This window comes from Lates calcarifer, linkage group LG11 (assembly GCF_001640805.2).
Source record: "Lates calcarifer isolate ASB-BC8 linkage group LG11, TLL_Latcal_v3, whole genome shotgun sequence".
In the NCBI taxonomy this organism is placed as follows: Eukaryota; Metazoa; Chordata; class Actinopteri; family Centropomidae; genus Lates; species Lates calcarifer.
Window position 1 is genome coordinate 4708166 of NC_066843.1, and position 18288 is coordinate 4726453.

General features: G+C 43.4%; 1 protein-coding gene across 3 annotated transcripts in view; it reads right to left on the reverse strand.

The window, feature by feature from the left end:
- The window catches only part of cacnb1 (calcium channel, voltage-dependent, beta 1 subunit), a 31032-nt gene that overhangs the window by 6016 nt on the left and 6728 nt on the right, over positions 1-18288 (reverse strand). The window contains exons 1-9 of one of the 3 annotated variants that reach the window (XM_051073925.1): positions 14578-14954; positions 8269-8388; positions 7936-8058; positions 7040-7176; positions 6367-6434; positions 4806-4966; positions 1797-1877; positions 1647-1705; positions 1441-1550 (exon numbers count right to left, since the gene is read on the reverse strand). In XM_051073925.1, the coding sequence (XP_050929882.1) occupies positions 1441-1550; positions 1647-1705; positions 1797-1877; positions 4806-4966; positions 6367-6434; positions 7040-7176; positions 7936-8058; positions 8269-8388; positions 14578-14613 (895 nt within the window). In that variant the 5' untranslated portion in view covers positions 14614-14954. Of the gene's footprint in view, positions 1-1440; positions 1551-1646; positions 1706-1796; positions 1878-4291; positions 4321-4805; positions 4967-6366; positions 6435-7039; positions 7177-7935; positions 8059-8268; positions 8389-14577; positions 14955-18288 lie in introns of those variants that run through there. The other 2 variants (XM_018660627.2, XM_018660625.2) reach the window with 2 other exon arrangements.

Genomic DNA, 18288 nt, shown 5'->3' on the forward strand with positions numbered 1-18288 from the left:
TAATTCTTTTCTTTTTGTTAGAGACTACAGGCTGTCACACAGAAGTATGAGGAACAGAGAAACTGACAGGCAAGCAGACAGGCAGACAAACAATGTATGAGCAGATGATGAATATAGTGAGAAGAAAAGGGGAGGGAAGGAGGAAAGGGACTTCATTGTTTCGGTGGAAGGAGAGCATACGTACCCAGTATGTCTGAATCAAAAGAGAGTGGAGGAAGAAGATGGGTGGTGGGAGAGAAAGGGGGAGGATGGGTGAAGGGCAGAAAAGACAGGATGAAGAGAGAGAGGAGGCCAGATCAGATTCAGGCAGGGAGAGCAGGTATAAAAGGGAAAAACTTGACATGTTCAGGTCTTTGGATGAAATAAAATGATTCCTAAAGTACATCTGTCTATCCTTACTGCCTCTACAGCTACACCATGTCAGCCAGCAGACATCACAGATATTTTGTAAACCAGATCCCCAAAATCAAAGTAGCTCTGATTCATCACGTACAAATTGTAAAATGAAATCATGAATTATTATAAGGACTTACAGAGTAACTTAACAGCCCCTGAAAATGTTATTTTTGCTGACCTCTAGTGGTTTAACTTCTAATTTTACTGCTGCCATATGCTTTACGGTTGGCTGTAGTAACAAGGTACAACAAAGCACAACAGTGGCCACAACCACACCCGATAGTGAGGCTTGATCTTTTAGCCGAAATTATAAAATATTTCTGCACTTTTTTTTTCAATGTCTCATCCCCTGCAGCACTGTGAACATGTAATTGTACTGCTTATATGCAGTGTTTTTAATGTGTTAAATGTAATTTTTTAAAAGTTTGGTAAATGGCAAATGTGTTTTAATCAATAAAAGCACATCTGGTGATATACTATGATTTTTCTTATTGTCAACAAATCCTGAAGAAGCTTGTTATAGCTTATTCCTCTAAATATACACCAAAAACTATCAAGAAGCTGCTGCACTGAATGACGTTTCTTTGACACAGTGAACATGGCCACTGTGGTTTATTTTGAGTCAGTCCCATTATACAACATCCTGCTGCCACGAATACTAACTAGAGCAACAAATGTTCATTAATCTGCAGATGAAAATAGTTCCCACCATGTACCCTCATCACAGCTGTTTGAATAAGGTTTGCTAAGCACTACAATGCCCTGCCGTTTTAGGAAATTATTTAGCAATTTAGAAAAATGAAACAAGAAAAATGTAGACTTTCTATTATCCATCTATCTATTCATGAAGAAACACTCAAAGCAATATAGATATGAAACAGAGTGAAAGAGTTCAATGAATGTTCAGCAACATGACATGATGAACAGAAATGTTTCTCCACTGTAAATATTCTCTTTAAACTGTACTTTATCTTTGGGTAAGTAACAAAATAAGATTCTATTTCTTGTCACTTGTCTGAATGGGAGCGAGATGTGTTGTCTTACCCAGGCTGGAGCGGGTGCTGGAGCGCTCGATGATGGTGTGTTTGCTGGGGTTGTTGAGGACTGAGCGTTTGGCCAGGGAGATGTCAGCTGTCACCCGTGTGATGGATATCCTGAAACGGTGATACAGGGCGCCGGTTCTTAGCAGAGACAGTAAATAGAAACGCTTTTAAACCAGAGCGTACACCATCGTGTCACTAATTCCTTACCTGCCCTCAAACTTGTGTTTCAGAAAGTCAAAGAGCGCCTTCTGCATCATGTCTGTCACCTACAGATGAAACATCAGGTGTAAGATGACTCACAATGGAGGTGAAAATTAGATGTAAGGCAAGCACATGTTGCTGATTTCTCCTCCTCACCTCGTAGCCTTTGAGTGACGGCCCGACTAGGATGATGGGTCTCATGGAGGGAACCACGTCATAGGGGGGGACGTGCTCCATCTGAGCAAGGGAAAGACAGCGACAACATTGCAGTTAGTTACATTGTCATGTCGTGTCTGAAAGTATACAGCTCCAAAAAGCTCACACAGATCTACAACCCCCCCCCCCCCCCAGCTTCACAGCCCTCATTCACCCTCTTAGAGCGGTCATATTGATGGATGGGGAGTTTCAGACACTGGAGTCCATGTGTTTTATTGACTGCCCATGACTGTTTGGAGGCAGGGATCAATTTCGCACTGAAAGCGCTCGCTTCAATTTCTTACTCTGCAGTCTCACATAATTAAAGTGTCCATAATTAAACCAGACGCCAGGGTGTCAGGAGAGCTCTCGTGACTGTGCCGCCGCTCTAACACAAACGTCACACTTTTCTCTTTTTGTTATGCATCAGCACTTCAGGGGGAAACTGTCATTGTTATTACTGCCAGTAACAGATGTGATGTTCACAAAAAGAAAGCACTTTTTAAATATGTGCTTTAACTTTATTTATTTTTAAAGAAATTCCTTAAAATGTATGTGTTATGCTGGAAATGAACATTTTTTCAATGCACAGTCTCTGTCACAGCTTTATGTAAGACATTTACGCTCAAAATGGAAAAAATGGCAAATTCAAAATCTGATTTTCACCTGGATTTTTGTATTATTTATCATATTTTCTGCTGTTTTTTCATTATCAAAATAAAAACAGAATATAAACAGCTCTATAAATAAATACAGTACTGTAGTCTAGTCCTTAAGCCCTTTACACAAAAAAATGGAGAAACCTGTAACTGACACCCACACACAAACAGGATCCATATTGCGGCACATGAACTTTAGGCTTATCTGTAGATTGTGAATCATGAAAGGAATGATTCATCTATAAGGACTCCATAAGCATCTGTCCTCTTTAGAAACCCACTGCTTTTCACTGAGACTGGGGGTGAAAACAGTCACACGTCTTATATACTCCGACAACAGTGAAATTGGATGTTTTAATTTTTTTTATTTTTTCCTTTTTAGATCTGTATTCCAAGCACGCCCCCTTCCTCTGCGTGTGCTGTGCAGCTCTTCAGGCAGGAGATAGTGCTGGAGTGCCCCGCTCCACTACATTACATTACATAAAGCCGAGCAACGGAAGCTCATTTCACCTCATTTGTATTCACAGAGGCTAAAAATACATATTTTAAAAGTTTCCAAATGGCTCTTGTCTCCAAAGGGGCAGAGCTGGAGCAGAGAACATAACAATAGTGCTCATTGGTTTTGAATAAGATGAGCGCTGTGTGCAATTTAGTGCAGTGAGTAACAGGGGAGGATGGTGTACATAATGTAGTGCTGGATGTCAGTTCTGTATTACCATTTATTGTCTGTCTGTACAATCATATAATAATACCAGTGTCAGGATACTGTGGCTCACAGTTCCTGTGTTTACTGTGAGTGAAAGAGAGGTTGCATTTTTTTAAATCGAGCTAAAATACAGTAGAAATGAAAATTAAGGATTTTGTTTCAGGTAAATATTAAAAACATTTGACTCAAAGGGATGCCCGTGGGTTTAACTTTTAAACATGTGATTATCTTTGACATACAGTATCATTATCTAGATAATACTGTGAAACTTTCTCTGTACAAAATTAGCCTATTCCCAACATTGTCTCTCTATATGAGGGGTGTAACGATTCTGCAAGACCTTGACTTTTTTGTTTAGTTTCTGTGGGGTTTTTGACACTTGATCATGATTGGACCAAAAGAGTCATGTGTTGCAAGACACTAAAATAGATTTAATGTGTAATATTTATAAAATACAGAGCTTAATAAAGTCATGAGAGCTCATCAGTCTGCACCTGATACCTGATGTTTAGGTTTTGGACTCTGTTTACATTAAATGAATGATGACATTTTCTAAGATTAATTTTTTTCAATGGGATGATAAGTGAAATTTGTCATATAATATTTAGGAAATGTTCACTTTGACATAATGATGGCTATTGGAATAAAAGCTGTATTCAGGTTTGCTCTGCAGTTGTAATCTTTAAATGTGTGATTCAATTTGTGCTGAAAAGCATAAAAAACAGCTGATTGTAGGCTACTGTCACTCAAATCAGGCATCACAAATGGAAATGAAAGCATGTCAGGATGTGTTACTGTTAGACTCCGACTAACAGGGTCTGGGATGGATCTGCACCTGCATCTGCGCACTGACAGCTGTGATACGAGCTCTGGGGAAATGACAGAGGCGTGATGTACAAATGATCCTGTGAATGTCTTTTTTTTTGGTTTGTTTTAATGTGCCTATGGAAGCATGAAAAGGTGCTGGTAAAATACTCTGTGACTGATTTCTTTCCACCATGAGATACCACAACAAGGAAAATGTAAGACGACAGAGGATGAGGAGACAGAGTAGAAATGTTAAGAGGTTAGTCAGAACAAACCACACTCACCGACTTCTGTTTCTGTTTAGCTGGGCCACCTACAGTATCATTCCACACAAAAGCCAGAAGAGACAAAAAAAAAAGCACAAAACACAAGAGCACATTTAGTTATTGACAGGTTAGGATTGGGGGGGAGGGGATGGGAGAGGAGCTGTTTATTGATTAAAACAGAGTTGAGACTGACAGCCTCCACTGTGGCTTCGTTTTAGATTCAGACTGATACGCAGCAGCAGCCATTTCACAGTCTATCAGTTAGTTCGACGCCTCTCCCAGCTGACAAGCACAGAAAACAAACATCCAAACATATCTCAGCGTTAACCATCATGACCACCGGAGCCTGGGGGCCAAACAGTGTTAGATTCGGGAGCCAACGGTAGCAGCGGGGACAGTTCAGTTGTGAGTTAGTGAGAGGTGGAGAGGGGAAGGAGAGATTAGACCTGACCACATCTTGCAAGAGTAAAGGGGAGGGAACAGCAGGGGAGGCTGGCGAGGTGAGCGAGGTGTCCCGGGCTCCTAATGTTACCTTCTTAAAGAAGGGCAGTCGGTGGGTGTTGGCCTGAGGGGATGTTACGCTGCCTGACATGCCCTTGGAGGAGCGAGGGTCACCCTGGGACTCAGGGGGCTCCTCAGCATCCAGGTCGAGGGGGTCAACGTCAAAGGCCACAGTGGATGTGTCCACGTGAGCTGATGAGGAATGAGGGCGGGCGGTGCACAGAGAGAGAGGGGGGCAGGAGGAGAACAGAAAAGGAGAGAGAGGAGAGAGCAAGACCAAGGTGAGGTGGAAGAGGATGAGAGTAACAAAGGGGAAAACCGAAAGGGGAAGAGTGAATAGAAGGAAGAATGTGAGATGCAACCAGAAAGAGGCATGGAGGAAGTTGCAAGAGATGGCACACACTCAGATTGAAAAAGGTGACACAGGCGTGATTTAAACTGGAAATAACACTGACGAGAGATTTAAAAAAGGAACACATCAGACTATCATGAAGCAAGGCAGAGACGTGGGGTATAATAATGTGAACAGCAGAGGAGAAAGTGAATTCAGTGTGACGAAAAACTCAAAGTGTAGATGAGAAAGAACCGGGCAGAGGAGCGGCTGTGGAGGAAACTGGAGGAAAGTAGGAGATAGGAAGGAAGGAATCAAGCTGAGAAGGAGGCTGAGGCTGGGAGTGAAGTGTGTGTCAGGATTATTGTCGGTGATGCAGGTGTGGTTGGGGTGGGGAGGGTGGACAGGGGTCTTGTTTTGAACATTTAGGAAATTACACTTAATTGTTTTTTTTTTAGTTACATGAGAATATCGATAACATCTTCATAACTGTATGGTAAATATGTAGAGACTAAGACTGTCCAGCTGTGCCTACCAGCACCTCTAAACCTCACTAATTAACATGTTATATCTCATCTGCAGTACAGATTAAACAAAGACAGATACAATGTGTTAATTAGTGAGCTTCCGAGGTGCTGCTAGGCAGATTTTCTCACCATTTGACAGAGACAGGGGACAGACACGAGAGTGGTAACGATCATCTCACCAGGATACAGGTTAGTGTATTTCCCTAAATGTAAACTTTTTGCTTTAAGTCAGATCAGCCACTGAGGACGTGCTAGGTGTGTTAGACAGACGTGGTTTCCATTATACAAATGTTAAGTCCAGTTCAGTGGCTCCATTTGATTAACAGAAAACCCTGAAAGTCAATCAGGGTTGTTTATTTTCTCACTTCCCTCTCTCCTGCTGTCTCTCTGGATATCGAGCAGCCGTTCTGTGTCGTCCCGGTGATGCACACACAAGCCAGACATACTTATCAAGTTTAATGAGAGCGGTCCATTCTCGGCTCTATTTCAGTCCCGTCCTGTGTGCTAATGACAGACCTCCTAAGACCTCTCTCACTTCACACAGCAAGCCACTGAGACGCACCGTGATTCATCATCATGCCTGACTAACTAGCCAATTAAAATCTTCCATCTAAATATCAGACGCCTGTCTCATCTCGATCTCTCTCACTTGGTCAGGATTTCGCAAGCGCCCACACAAACACGCACACACAGTCACTATTTTGCCACTTGATTGGGAGACCCTGTGATCTCACCTGTGCCAGGTGGGGTGGGCCTGCGGGTTCCCGTGGCAACATCCAGACTGGAGCTTCCTCCAGATTTACTGTAATGGGAAAAAACAGGCACAAGTTATTACTTGGTGAAAGAAAGTTACAGTACTGAATACACAGCTCCTTATCTTCAACTTTTTTATCAATTCTTACCAAAATAAATAATTTTCCTCTAAATTAACATTTCTTCTTTTACCTATAATTCATACCATAAGCACAGAATAGTTGGGTCTCCTTCTACAAAAGGACACTAATTGTCATTATGACCTTCTGGTAATAAAAAGAGGAGAGAATACTGGAGAATGAGCTGCTGATTACGTGCAGAAGTTCATCTAAGTAGTTAAGAGAATAAGTTTTAAAAAATCAATATTAAAAGTGTTTGAACTGCAAATTAGAAATGAAAATCTGACCCCATGATTACTGTAGAATTGATTTTTTAAATACAATTAAATCCTGAGTGTTTTTAATCTATAAAAGCTACTGAGACGTATATGTACATGCTGTAGTTGCCCAGTGGAGTACAATGACTCATTGTAGTGCTTTTGTCTATTTTAGTATGTTTTACATTGCCTGGTGGGTGAAGTGTGACTCAGGTTTGACCTGTTTTGAGAAGTGGGGTTGTTAATACTGTAGAGAGTTTTTTTTTAATGGTTGTTACCTGGAGCTGAGTCGGTTCTGTCTCATCCTTTGCTCCTGCAGCAGACGGGTGTTCTCCAGTTTGACCGGGCTGGGGATGAAGCCCACCTCACAGCCTTCCTTCACCAGACGCCCGATCCACCAGTCGTTGTTGTACTTCTGGATACACAACAGAACAAGCCAGACATCAGCACACCAGCATACACCTGCATTTTCCTGCTCATACACGTCACCATTTAGCAGGCAACTAGTGCCTCTGAGCATCAAAACACACAAAAATAACACTCTCCAGCTGTTGATAGGCACATTTTATATCATTGAGGCTTTTATTATTTAGAGCTTATCGCTTTTATGTCATTGATACTTTAAAGTAGAATTCCTTACGCTATTTAAACACCATGATTACACTTTAATCAGCACAAAAGCTCATCACTTCTCAGCTACATTATAGCACTCTTTCTTGCAAGATCATTTTTGTATGCTTAACATTTGTGCCTATTGGAGTACAACTGTATACCCTAAGTGACCAAAATCACTAGAGAATATTTAAAAAAAATTGAGTTTATTTTTTCCTTCCACATTTGGATCACCAAACTCTCCCTGTGCTGCTCACTCCCACTCAAGGCCTGGGCAAGGTTTAGCCAGAAGGAGATAGTGCAACGAGTAGCAAGAAAACATGATCCCTCACTGGCTTCCCACCCACCATCACTGCCAGTTGTTTGAGGGAGCCAAGCCTACAGCCTCACTTAACGCCTTTTTTGGCCTTTTTTCCTCTACTCTATCCCTGCGCCTCGGTCAGAGATAAGTTAGTAAACAGGCACAAACCTACAATGTACATTTGTAGATCAAATTTATGTGTCAGTTTGGTCTTTTACTATGTGAAAAATGTACTTTACAGTGTTTCTGGGAAGTTCAAACCTCTTTAATGTGCAAGAAGTCTTTGGCTTCAAAGGATATGGCCATGCCCTGCACAGGGACATCGTCACTGGGGCCGGGGTTGTAACCGACATTTGTCCGCACAGCAAACGCCACCGGTTTGGTCTGAGGCAGTGATGGAGAAGACAGTGATTAGTAAGCAGGCGGCAACTTGCCAAAAACATCAGACTGAGCTGCTGCCCTCACGCCGAGTTCAGCGTCCACTTGACGCTGATGAAGAGGTGTACCAGGGACAAAACACTAGATACTGATGCGAAGATTATGCAACGGTAACATCCATTAAACCGACACTGACAACAGCAGTCGCTCTCTGACCTTTGCTTTCTCAAGCGTGGCGAGCGCCTGTCTGTCGGCCTCCTTCCTCAGAGCCTCAGGGTCCTCCTCCAGGGACACGTCTGAGTCCGACGGCCGGCTGGTGTAGGAGTCTGCAGAGCCCTGAAATGCACAATGAGATTACGTAAGGGTGAGGAGAGCAGAGGGGACAGCAGTTCACCGCAGGTCAACCCTTGGAGGGAACAAAAACAGGAGCAGATCACTTGAAACTGCAGGATGAACTCGGTGGTGTCTGAGTATATGTTTGAATGAACCTGTTTGTTCATCTTAAGTTATTCCCGATGTTCTCCTGCTCCTTCTTGTCTTGTTTGAAATGCACTTTTCTTGACTATGAAGAGGGAAGGTTGCGGCTCTGCCTTTGCAATTTGTTTGCGGTCAAAATGTCAAGACTGTCTCCAGAGGCGTAACCTACATGAACACAAAAGGGGCCTTGGCCTTCATATTGCATGTAAGCTGACTCTGTGTAATTTGAGGTGGAGGGGATGCATAACGGCGGGTCGACATTTCCACCGCAGCTTCAGCGAGGGCCGCGGTGTTAAATCTTTTTGCACAGGTACAACAGATTCAGTGTGTGGGTGTGTCAAATACAGACAGAAAGAGCTGGAGAGAAAAAATGGCCTGAGGACTGTTTATAATATTAGTGGGGATATAAATTTCTCATGAAGTGGCTACAGTTTCCAACACATCCACCACTCATGCACGGTAACTTGACTCTCTCCTGCTGACCCTCATCCAGACACCCATACCACAATAAAAACTCGAGCCTCCTGCGAGCCTGCGGCGTCGGCCCACTGTACTGTTCAGCAGAGCGCTGCAGTGAGGGAGGCAGCCTGAACTTCTGAAGTGTTTGAGTGTTCAATTTATATAACAATCCCACTTGTTCTCTTCTTGCTGTTTTTTTTTTCCTGAGCTGACAGGCTGCCTGGCGCTTTGTAGGAGGTGCTGACAAGAATGCGGACAGCTGAATGTGCCAGGCAGAAGAAGTGAGTCACTAGGTGTGGGCTTTTAAAATAGAGGTGAGAACGCGCAAAGATGACATACACCATATGTAATGATGATGAAAAATTCCCTGAACATGTGCAGTCAGACAACACACTCACAACAGTGAGTACAACAAATATATCTGGACTACGGCCGGGTATTGTTGGAGATTGTTTTCAAGGTTGGTGCCAATATAATACCGCAGTTTCTGTACTCATGTCAAAACAATACATTTTAAAATTCCTTGGTTTGGAAATGTAAACATGTAAATAAAACATGCCAAATTGCTCATTATATGAGTGGGACATGAAGATTTTTCCCTTAATCAATTAGAATCCAATGTTTGAAACGTTTTCTAATATAGATGAGAAATTACATGATTAAAGGAAAAGAAAATATCCTTGCTACAAACACATTTGGGTCAGCAATGAAAAGTACTGAGGTTTGAAACTCAGTCATACTCTGTTGTTATTTTATATCGTTTGAATTGTTTTTTTTATGTCAACATTTGCTGTTTTTTTGATTAAGAAATCTAGGTCGCTGTTACTGGGCCTTAAGAGGCGCTCCACAGATTTTATACATCAGAGTCTATTTACAGGTCTTGGGGAGTAATATTGCATATGTGAAAAAAAAAAAAAAAAACTGTATGAAGCTTTTTGTGGTTCCAGAGAGAGCTGCGCAAAATCTAATAAATTTAGGGGCAGTAGAAGCTGAAAGTATGAAAAAGATGTTGTGGAGTTAGAAGGAACAGAAGTTACCAGATGTCTGTGGCATGATCCTGGTCTCTGCTTGAGGCCGGCGGCTCGAGGTTACAGTTTCTGCTACTAGCATAACACACCTGAATCACTGACCAAACTGTCAGCGATTGAGTTGCACTTTGGGTAATAAAAGCACCAGAAAAAACAGGGACAAAACAGATGATATCTCTGGTTCTGCTGCATCAATGTCGACCCTTTGAAAAATGTTATGGGAGTGCAATGCTAAATCAGTGAGGTACATTTTCAGGTAATGAGATCTGATACCAAGTCCTGCTCCATATTCTTGCTGCCAACTTGCTGTCGTCTGAACTGTTGCATCTATTTATTTGCTGGTATTTCTTATTTAGAGATGAGAAGAAATCTTGAGTCCTGGTAGTTAAGAAGCGCATCATAGTGCTGTGTTCAATTCTGACTAGAGGCCTTTGTCACGGATCATATCCCTCTCTCTGCCCATGTTTCCTGTCTGTATTTTAACTGTCAGAGCTGAACAAAGGCAAAATGCCACAACGTTGTTCCTTTTTAAACCAAAGGGGAAAATAAATCAAAAGAAAAGTGGTGACATTCCTCAGACACAAACCTTTATCAAGAACATGTGAAGAGAGCTATTTTGAAGAGAACAAACACCTGAGCTCACCTGAAGATCTAAATATAACCAGAGAGAAAAACTGGTCGTGTGTGAAAGCGTGAAGCATCTGTTTGGCTGTCAGTGTTTGCATGTGCATTTATGTGTGATTAATGCTCCTCTACGCCTCTGATCACCATCCATGCGTCCCTGTATGATCTGAAATGAAACGACAAACACAAATGTTGATTCTAGCTCTGCCACCTGTCGTATCGAGGCACTCTGTGACTTGGCAACCGGCACACCAGACGCAGACACTCCCTGTTGCCAAGGAGACGGCTTTGCTATTCCTCGCGTCCTCGGGCATTCACGCACCACATCCCCACTTCCTGTTTCATTTACTCAAACACTCACAGCGGCGCGCCCGCATCCCACACAAGCAGGAGGAATGATCCTGCGAGTGGCATGTTGCATCTAATGAGGGACAGTAGCAGCACCCGCCCCCACTCACTGGCTCTGAGTCATCCTCTGAAACGTACAGGTGCATCCCAACATCGAGCACTGACTAAGTGAAGGTTAACAAACCTTGATGGGGAACCCACGGGAATGTTTTTAGCGAGGGAAGAAAAAACAAAAAATAAAAAAAAAACAGCTGCAAATGACGTCTAAAACAACTTGGGACCAACCCGCTCACTGCAACAGGTCGGTGATGCAGCAAAACGTAGAGTGAGAGTTAGTGGGAGGGGAAGGCGATGACTTTCTGTGTGTCTGTGGATGTGTATATTTGTGTGCATGTACAAATGCTTGTGTCTCTGAGTCACTCTTACAGTTGAATCATGTCACACACACACACAACCAAAAAAGAGAGAGAAAGAGAGGCAGGGAAAGAAGAGACTGAGAAGGATAGACGGATACATGAGCACAGACACAAAAGTCAATACTTCATAAAAAAAAAGGTGAACGTGGACGAGAGGAGAGACAAAATAGCACCTGATCAATAACCTCTCTGCACCTTGAAACCCCACAGAACATATTGATAGACTGAGGGAGCAACAAATTTACTACACCTTTTCATTTCTAACCCTCTCCCTCCTTCCCTCTTTCTTTCTTCCTCTCCTCCTCCTCCTCCTCTCATGTCAATGGGTTGTGTCTCTAATTTAGCTGCTTGCTTCACTTCACATACAGCTCCTGTTCAAAATAGCTACAGGCCACCTGATGGCGGAGCTGCTTTCCTATTGGCAGCGCCAGACTCAGAGACCCCAGCAGTGTCATAGTAACCGTCTCTGCAGCTTGTAACAGGGGCAGCCGGTGAGAGCTGCATCAGGAAGGAGACAGAAAGAAGATATAGTAATCAATAGTAAATAAAATACCCTGAGGGGAAATCAGCGGCGGGGGAAATTGCATAAAAGCTTTTCATCAGGTGATCAATGAAGTATTTTCTCACGCCGTGTGTGTCACAGCTGTGAGGCCACAGACTGGCCAACAGGCTGGACAATAAAATGGCAATAACTAAAGGAAATGCCCACATTTTTACCAACTACAAAACTGGAACTTTTCTACATTTAGCTGGAAAATCCAGACTGTTCTGCACCGTCACAGACAACATGAGGTAACGAAAGGGTAAAACACAAGAGAGGTGTGGCTCGGTAATTATCCTGAAAATGAAGCGACTGTGTTTCTCCTCCATTTTCTGCAGAGTGGCTGCCACTGTGATGAATTTATACCTCCTTAGCATTGATATTGAATAAATGGGGGTAGAAAAAAAAGAGAGCAACAGAGTGGAGGAGGGGGTGGGGGGTGTAATGGAATAAGGAGCGAGGGTGGGACGGCAAAAAGACAAGTGCTTTGAATAATGAGGGTTGAAATAGAGTCGCCCTGCAGCAAGGGAATGAGTTAACATTGTTTCTTCTGATGCAAGGGTGCCTCTGTAAATGATTTCAAGAAAAAGGGAAATTGGAAAACAGGGGCAAGTTGGAGGCAGTGAAGTGGATCTGCTTTGGGAAGCATGTTCACATATTGATTTGGCATTAATATTGCACTAGTTTAATGCTCATTTGTCCTTATTAACATCAGAAGAAAGCAGAAGAAATTATCACCACTTACTTCCTTGTGTCAAACAACAGAGCAGAGGTCAAACATTTTAATCTGCTTCTGCCAATAAACAGCAGGAATGTCGCAGCAGGTGTTGTCAGACTTCACAATGCATGACTAAGAAGTGATTACCATCTGAGAGCTAACACATACTGCGAACCCCCTGCCCTGATAATTAAACAGATAAAAATATCTTTATACTTATCAGCTGAGATGAAGTGAAAATACAAAAAGAGAGAGGGGAAAGTGACATTAAATATCCTTTTCCTATTTGCTTTTATCTCTGAGTCTCCTCGGGCCCCAGTCATCAAACATTTGAGAGGAGGAGATGAACAAACCATCTCATCTCAGACAGCTGAGAGCCAACTAGAATGCATTAGCAGCTGAGCCTCAGCTCCACTGTACATTCAGATCACATCCAGAGTGAGATTAGCTCGCTGACGACAGGTACGGGGAAAAGAAAACTGGGCTAAAAATGGGGAAAGAGACGAGAAATGTGGCTCAGAGGACGTGGCAGATGTACAAACTGAGGCTTCACAAAGGACAGATTTCCTGTCTGAAGCTCATGGCCGGTGGCTGTAAATGGCCAAATTCCTTTTCTCTGTCACAGCAGCGTCATGGCAACCGGCTGGACGGTGTGTGTGTGTGTGTGTGTGTGTGTCTGGTGTGTGGAGATGACCAGAGAGATGAGTCACGGACTGAACTCACCAGAAATCCCCATTTTCACAAACAAGCAAAGAGGGAATCCAATAACAAGTGGTACAAGGCTTCTTCATAATTTTCTGAGGAATAAAATCTCAACAGGTTTAAAATGGTATAATACAATACCGTTCATCTTATCTGAAAAATATAAATGTGTTTTTCATTTGGTCAATCTCAATTTTAATCTGGTATCTGATCACGTGTACATTTTAGGTAAAAATCTACCGTTTGTCTCTTCCTTCTTCTTGGCTTTGTACTGTTGGTCGCACAATCAATAATGAAAGTGACCTTAATATGCAGCCCTAATATGAAGTAATCAAACTGATAACTGATGTAAAAACAAAACAAAAACTTCTAAAAAAAAAAAAGCAGCTTCTTAATTTGTTAAATTAAAATACAATTACATCACAATTTGTGGGAATAATGAGTCTTTTAAAGAATATTCAATCAGCAGAAAGTTAATTGACACCAATTACAATAATCGATTGACGGTTTAGAGTCATTTATCAAGCAAAAATACCAAACATATGCTTATTCCAGCCTTTTAAAAGTGAGGATTTGCCACTTTTTCTTGTTCTTATATTGTTGTAAACTGAACATATTTGGGTTTAAAGACGCATCTATTGATTCATTCATCACTGGATAATAAAAATACTTAGTTGCAGCTCTAATCACGATACAAATCCACTGAAAATCAAACGATGATGATATTGAATTATCGCTCAGCCCTGCAAACACTGCGAAAGAGAATATGTATATTATTCACTAAAGAACAAGATTCAGTCAAGGCCTGTTTGGGACAGGGGGACAGCAGTGAAAGAAGCCCCCCTGGAATGGCCACAGTGCTGGGACAGCCGAGAGGCAGTGCACATAGCAGCACAGGCAACCGGTGGGACTGGAAGTCTAATTAAAAACACAGCGCCTTTCCAGCAGCTGTGTCCCGGCCCAAAATGGAATCACACGGTGCAGTCAGAAGAGGGGGAGCAAAGAAAGACCAAGACCAGGAGGTAGAGCAATATCGGGACACGGGCAGCATGGTATATTTTCCTGACATGTCTCATAGCAAAAGTGTCTGCTGAAGTTTCAAGACTAAGTCCATATACGAACAAGGAAAGAAGCTGATACGTACACAGGTTCTAGTTCAAGCAGACGCAGCAAAAAGTGCACAGCTTGTAGATTAATCCAGATCCTTCTTACCATGACGGGCCTTTGAATCCTCTCGGTCCTTTCCATACCTCGTTTGCCACGCTCGCCACACCACGGCAAACCAAGGGGGCAACGCCGGAGTCCGCAGACAGAGTTACGTGTATGTGTGTGTGTGTGTGTGTGTGTGTGTGTGTGTGTGAGAGATAGTGGCAACTAGTGTGAGTATCTGCCCGTTAGCTTGACAAGTGCATAAGTGTACATGTGTGTGTTTGTAAGTGTACGTGGTGTGTGTGTGTATGTGTGGCGTGTATGACAGGAGAGAAAGCCAGAAAAGAGTGCCGTATGTGTGAAACTAGGAGAGCAGTCTCTTAACCTCCAACCCCTTCACACACACACACACACACACACACGCCCACCAGCTCACCCGCCCCCCTCCACCTCCACAACCCAGAGGAACGTGAACCCTGTATAGAGGAAGGGAGCTGGAGCTGGCTGGGGGGTCGGGTTGCAGGACTTGTGCTACATTTGCAAACTGGGGAAATATATTTAGCCCTGGCTGGGCAGAAACAGGGACGTGAACACACTGAGACCCAGAAGGAGGCTTGGTATGCAGCCGTCAGCCATTCAATGCCCCGGTTGACGTGAGAGAGGGCTGGGGCAGTGCCCAGGGAAACCCCCCCACCCCCACCTTCCTCTCTTCTCTTTGCTTCATTCCTCTCGGCCGCTGTCCTGATCTCATTCTTCCCAACCCCTCTCTCTCTCTCTCTCTTTGTCTCCCGGATATCAGAGTATCAGGGTATCAGACGAGGGATTAATATGGATATGAGGGGAGGGGGGAAAAAAAGGGGGGCAGTCAGCCGTTCAGTTCAACAGCAGTGAATTGAGGACATGAAGCGCAGTGATCAGGGCTGTAGCACTTTGAAGCAACTGTTGCTTGACTACTTACGCCTTTGAAGTGCTGCTGAATAGTTACCGCTCAAAATCCATTTATAGACCAACAATGTGTTGAATATCATCGAAAACCACCAGCTACTAATATTTAATTACAAATATACAATAACTTATATACGATACTATGGACATTTGTGTAATATGGATCTGGGACATTGTTTAAAAGGCTTTAGGAGGGAGGTGTACAGGCAGGTGGTTGCTGGAGGGAGAGGGGACGGGGAGGTCAAATTTGTCCACTAGAGGGCGACGTCTGACACAATGACCGGGCTTCTCCGTGGCTACAGACCTGACCACCTCTTTCTCTTGTGTTAGCAGCTGATGACAAGACAGTCAGCTGGGAAAGGTGGAAAAAAAGGGAGCTGCCGACAGATCCACCAATTGGCTCCTCCCTCAGCCAGGCACAGCAGCAACTGGGACTCTGCTGGTATTCATACGTCAGGACTGACAGGAGGACTGCTGGTCTCTCTCCAGCATCTGAGACCTCCCCAACCTTTCACATATGGCAACCAGGCCAAGACATGATCTTCTCTATGGGGTGATGAAAACATGGATGGATCTTTACTCTGGTATTCTGGTCATGGAGTTATTCAGCTTCCAAAATGTTCCTCTCCCCACAGGGTTTTTAATTTATTTAAAAGGCGAAAACCTTTCACACCTCGTAAATTAAACCTCTTAATATCAATTCTGCATCTATTTCATTTGACTGTTTATCAGACCACCGGGGTTTGCAGTATCCCAGTTCAGAGGCTCAATCCTATCAAATCTTTAAGTTGGGAAATATCACATGATGATGATGTATTTTCCAGGAAATGGTGATTATCAGTAACTGGAGAATACATTACATTTACAGACAACTGAAAAAGCTGAGTCTAATCAATAGCAGCCAAGCATAAACTCTGCTGTTTGTTCTTGTCATGAATATATTGTCAATTACCAGGCATTAGAGAGAAATGGAAGTTACATTAGTGCTCTATGTTTAATATTAAGCTTGCTGCACTACTCATCTGCTTTATACTGGTGACGTGCTGATGAGAAATGCCACATCAGTTTGGTCATTAATAGCCACTGTTGGTGATAAACTTGGAGTTGACAAGGACCGGAACGGATCACTGATTTTGGTCTGTGGATCTAGACCAGGAGCAGGTTCAGCCTGGCATTCAGGTCCTATGAAGAACCATGTTGTGAGCCACACAGCTGAACTGGGAAATATCTGTCATGTATTCATTGTAACAAACCCTCTGACTTGGCTTCATATAATGCTATAATGTTGTGTATGAGTGTGTATGTTTTCTGGCTGCTAATGACATAATAATTCCAGTGAGCTAAATATGAATAAAGATTTTTTTTTTTCACTGATCACATCACATCACCAAATGCAGCTGGAGCAACAGCAGACATGTTGCCTGTTTTACATAGCAGCAGCAGCAGCAGACTGTCTCTGGCTGTCTTCACACACACCTAAAGACAGAGTGTGTTTTTGTTGAACCTGACACACACAAACCGATACTGAACAAACATGTAGGCTGCACCCCCCCCCCACCCCCTTACACACACACACACACACACACAAACTCATCTAAACATCCTCTCCTTCGTCTCTCCATCCCACTGTGCCTGCACACAGAGGGAGATTCAGTGGCCCGGTTGCCATAGAAACCAGGCCGAGTGTACCAGCCGGCTCTACCGTTGGCTGATTGTGGCTCTCGTGTGTGTGTGTGTGTGTGTGTGTGTGTGCGTGTGTGAGCGTGCACTTGCGTAGGTGTGTGTGAGACTGTAAAGCCTATACAGGGCTCTGCTTTGAGTTGTTCAAGGAGAGGCTAAAATAGGCTATATGTACAAAAACCTATAAGGCGCCTGTATGCTTCTTTTTCTGTGATTAAAGCCAGTTTTTTAAATCTTAACCAGGTTGCAGGAATTATATTCATGTTTAGAGCCACTAATCGACACTTCATACATTAAACGGCTGAGCTGCTAAATTAATTTTTGGATTATGTGCGGCATTTGAACTGTTTAAAATCCCTGCTCATTCCAGTGCCGGCCGTAATGAGTGAAATGCTGCGCAATAGCATGAGACTGGGGCGGATATTTATCTCAGGAAGCATTAAATCATCCTTACAATGGGTAATGAGTTGCTCATAGAGTGTGAGCGATTATGAATCTGCCTAACCTGCAGGCCCCGGCGCACGTGGTCCTTCTTCACCACCCCGAGTCGCAGAGTTAATGAAGGACGAGGCAGTGGGAAGGGTGATGTGTGCAGGCGAGGACGCAGCTAACCTTTAGAAACCACAGGAGAGTTCAGCTCCCCGTGTTCACCAACAGCAGTGGGATTTTTTTATTTATTAATTTTTTTCTAAAGCAACACCAGCACTGAACAGGTAAATGTCATTCAGCACGGGGCGAATCATTTCCTCTCACAAATGAAGAGGTCAGACGGAAAACGGGGGACTCATTTAGCTGCGACACAGCATGGCTTTGAGAAATGTCATGTCCAGACAAGGACCGCTCTGTGGGTCGCAAGTGTGTGAGGCCTTAAACTCCCCGAGGAGATGAGATGTTCCCGTCTGAGGAACGGAGCCTTCTTGACTCATCCTGAACAAGAAGATGAATCTCTGCTGCTGGATGACTGACAGGTTATACCAGCTCTTTCTAACAGAGCCAGTCAATGCATCTCCATCAGAGCAGGGCGGGGTTGGGTCAGAGGGGAGAAGAGTGCGGGTGAGTCTAACCACCTGGGGACTGATAATCACTACCGGGAGCCCTGGAGAAATCTCTGTTGATGTCTCTCAGCCCCACATATGAGACAATAAAGCT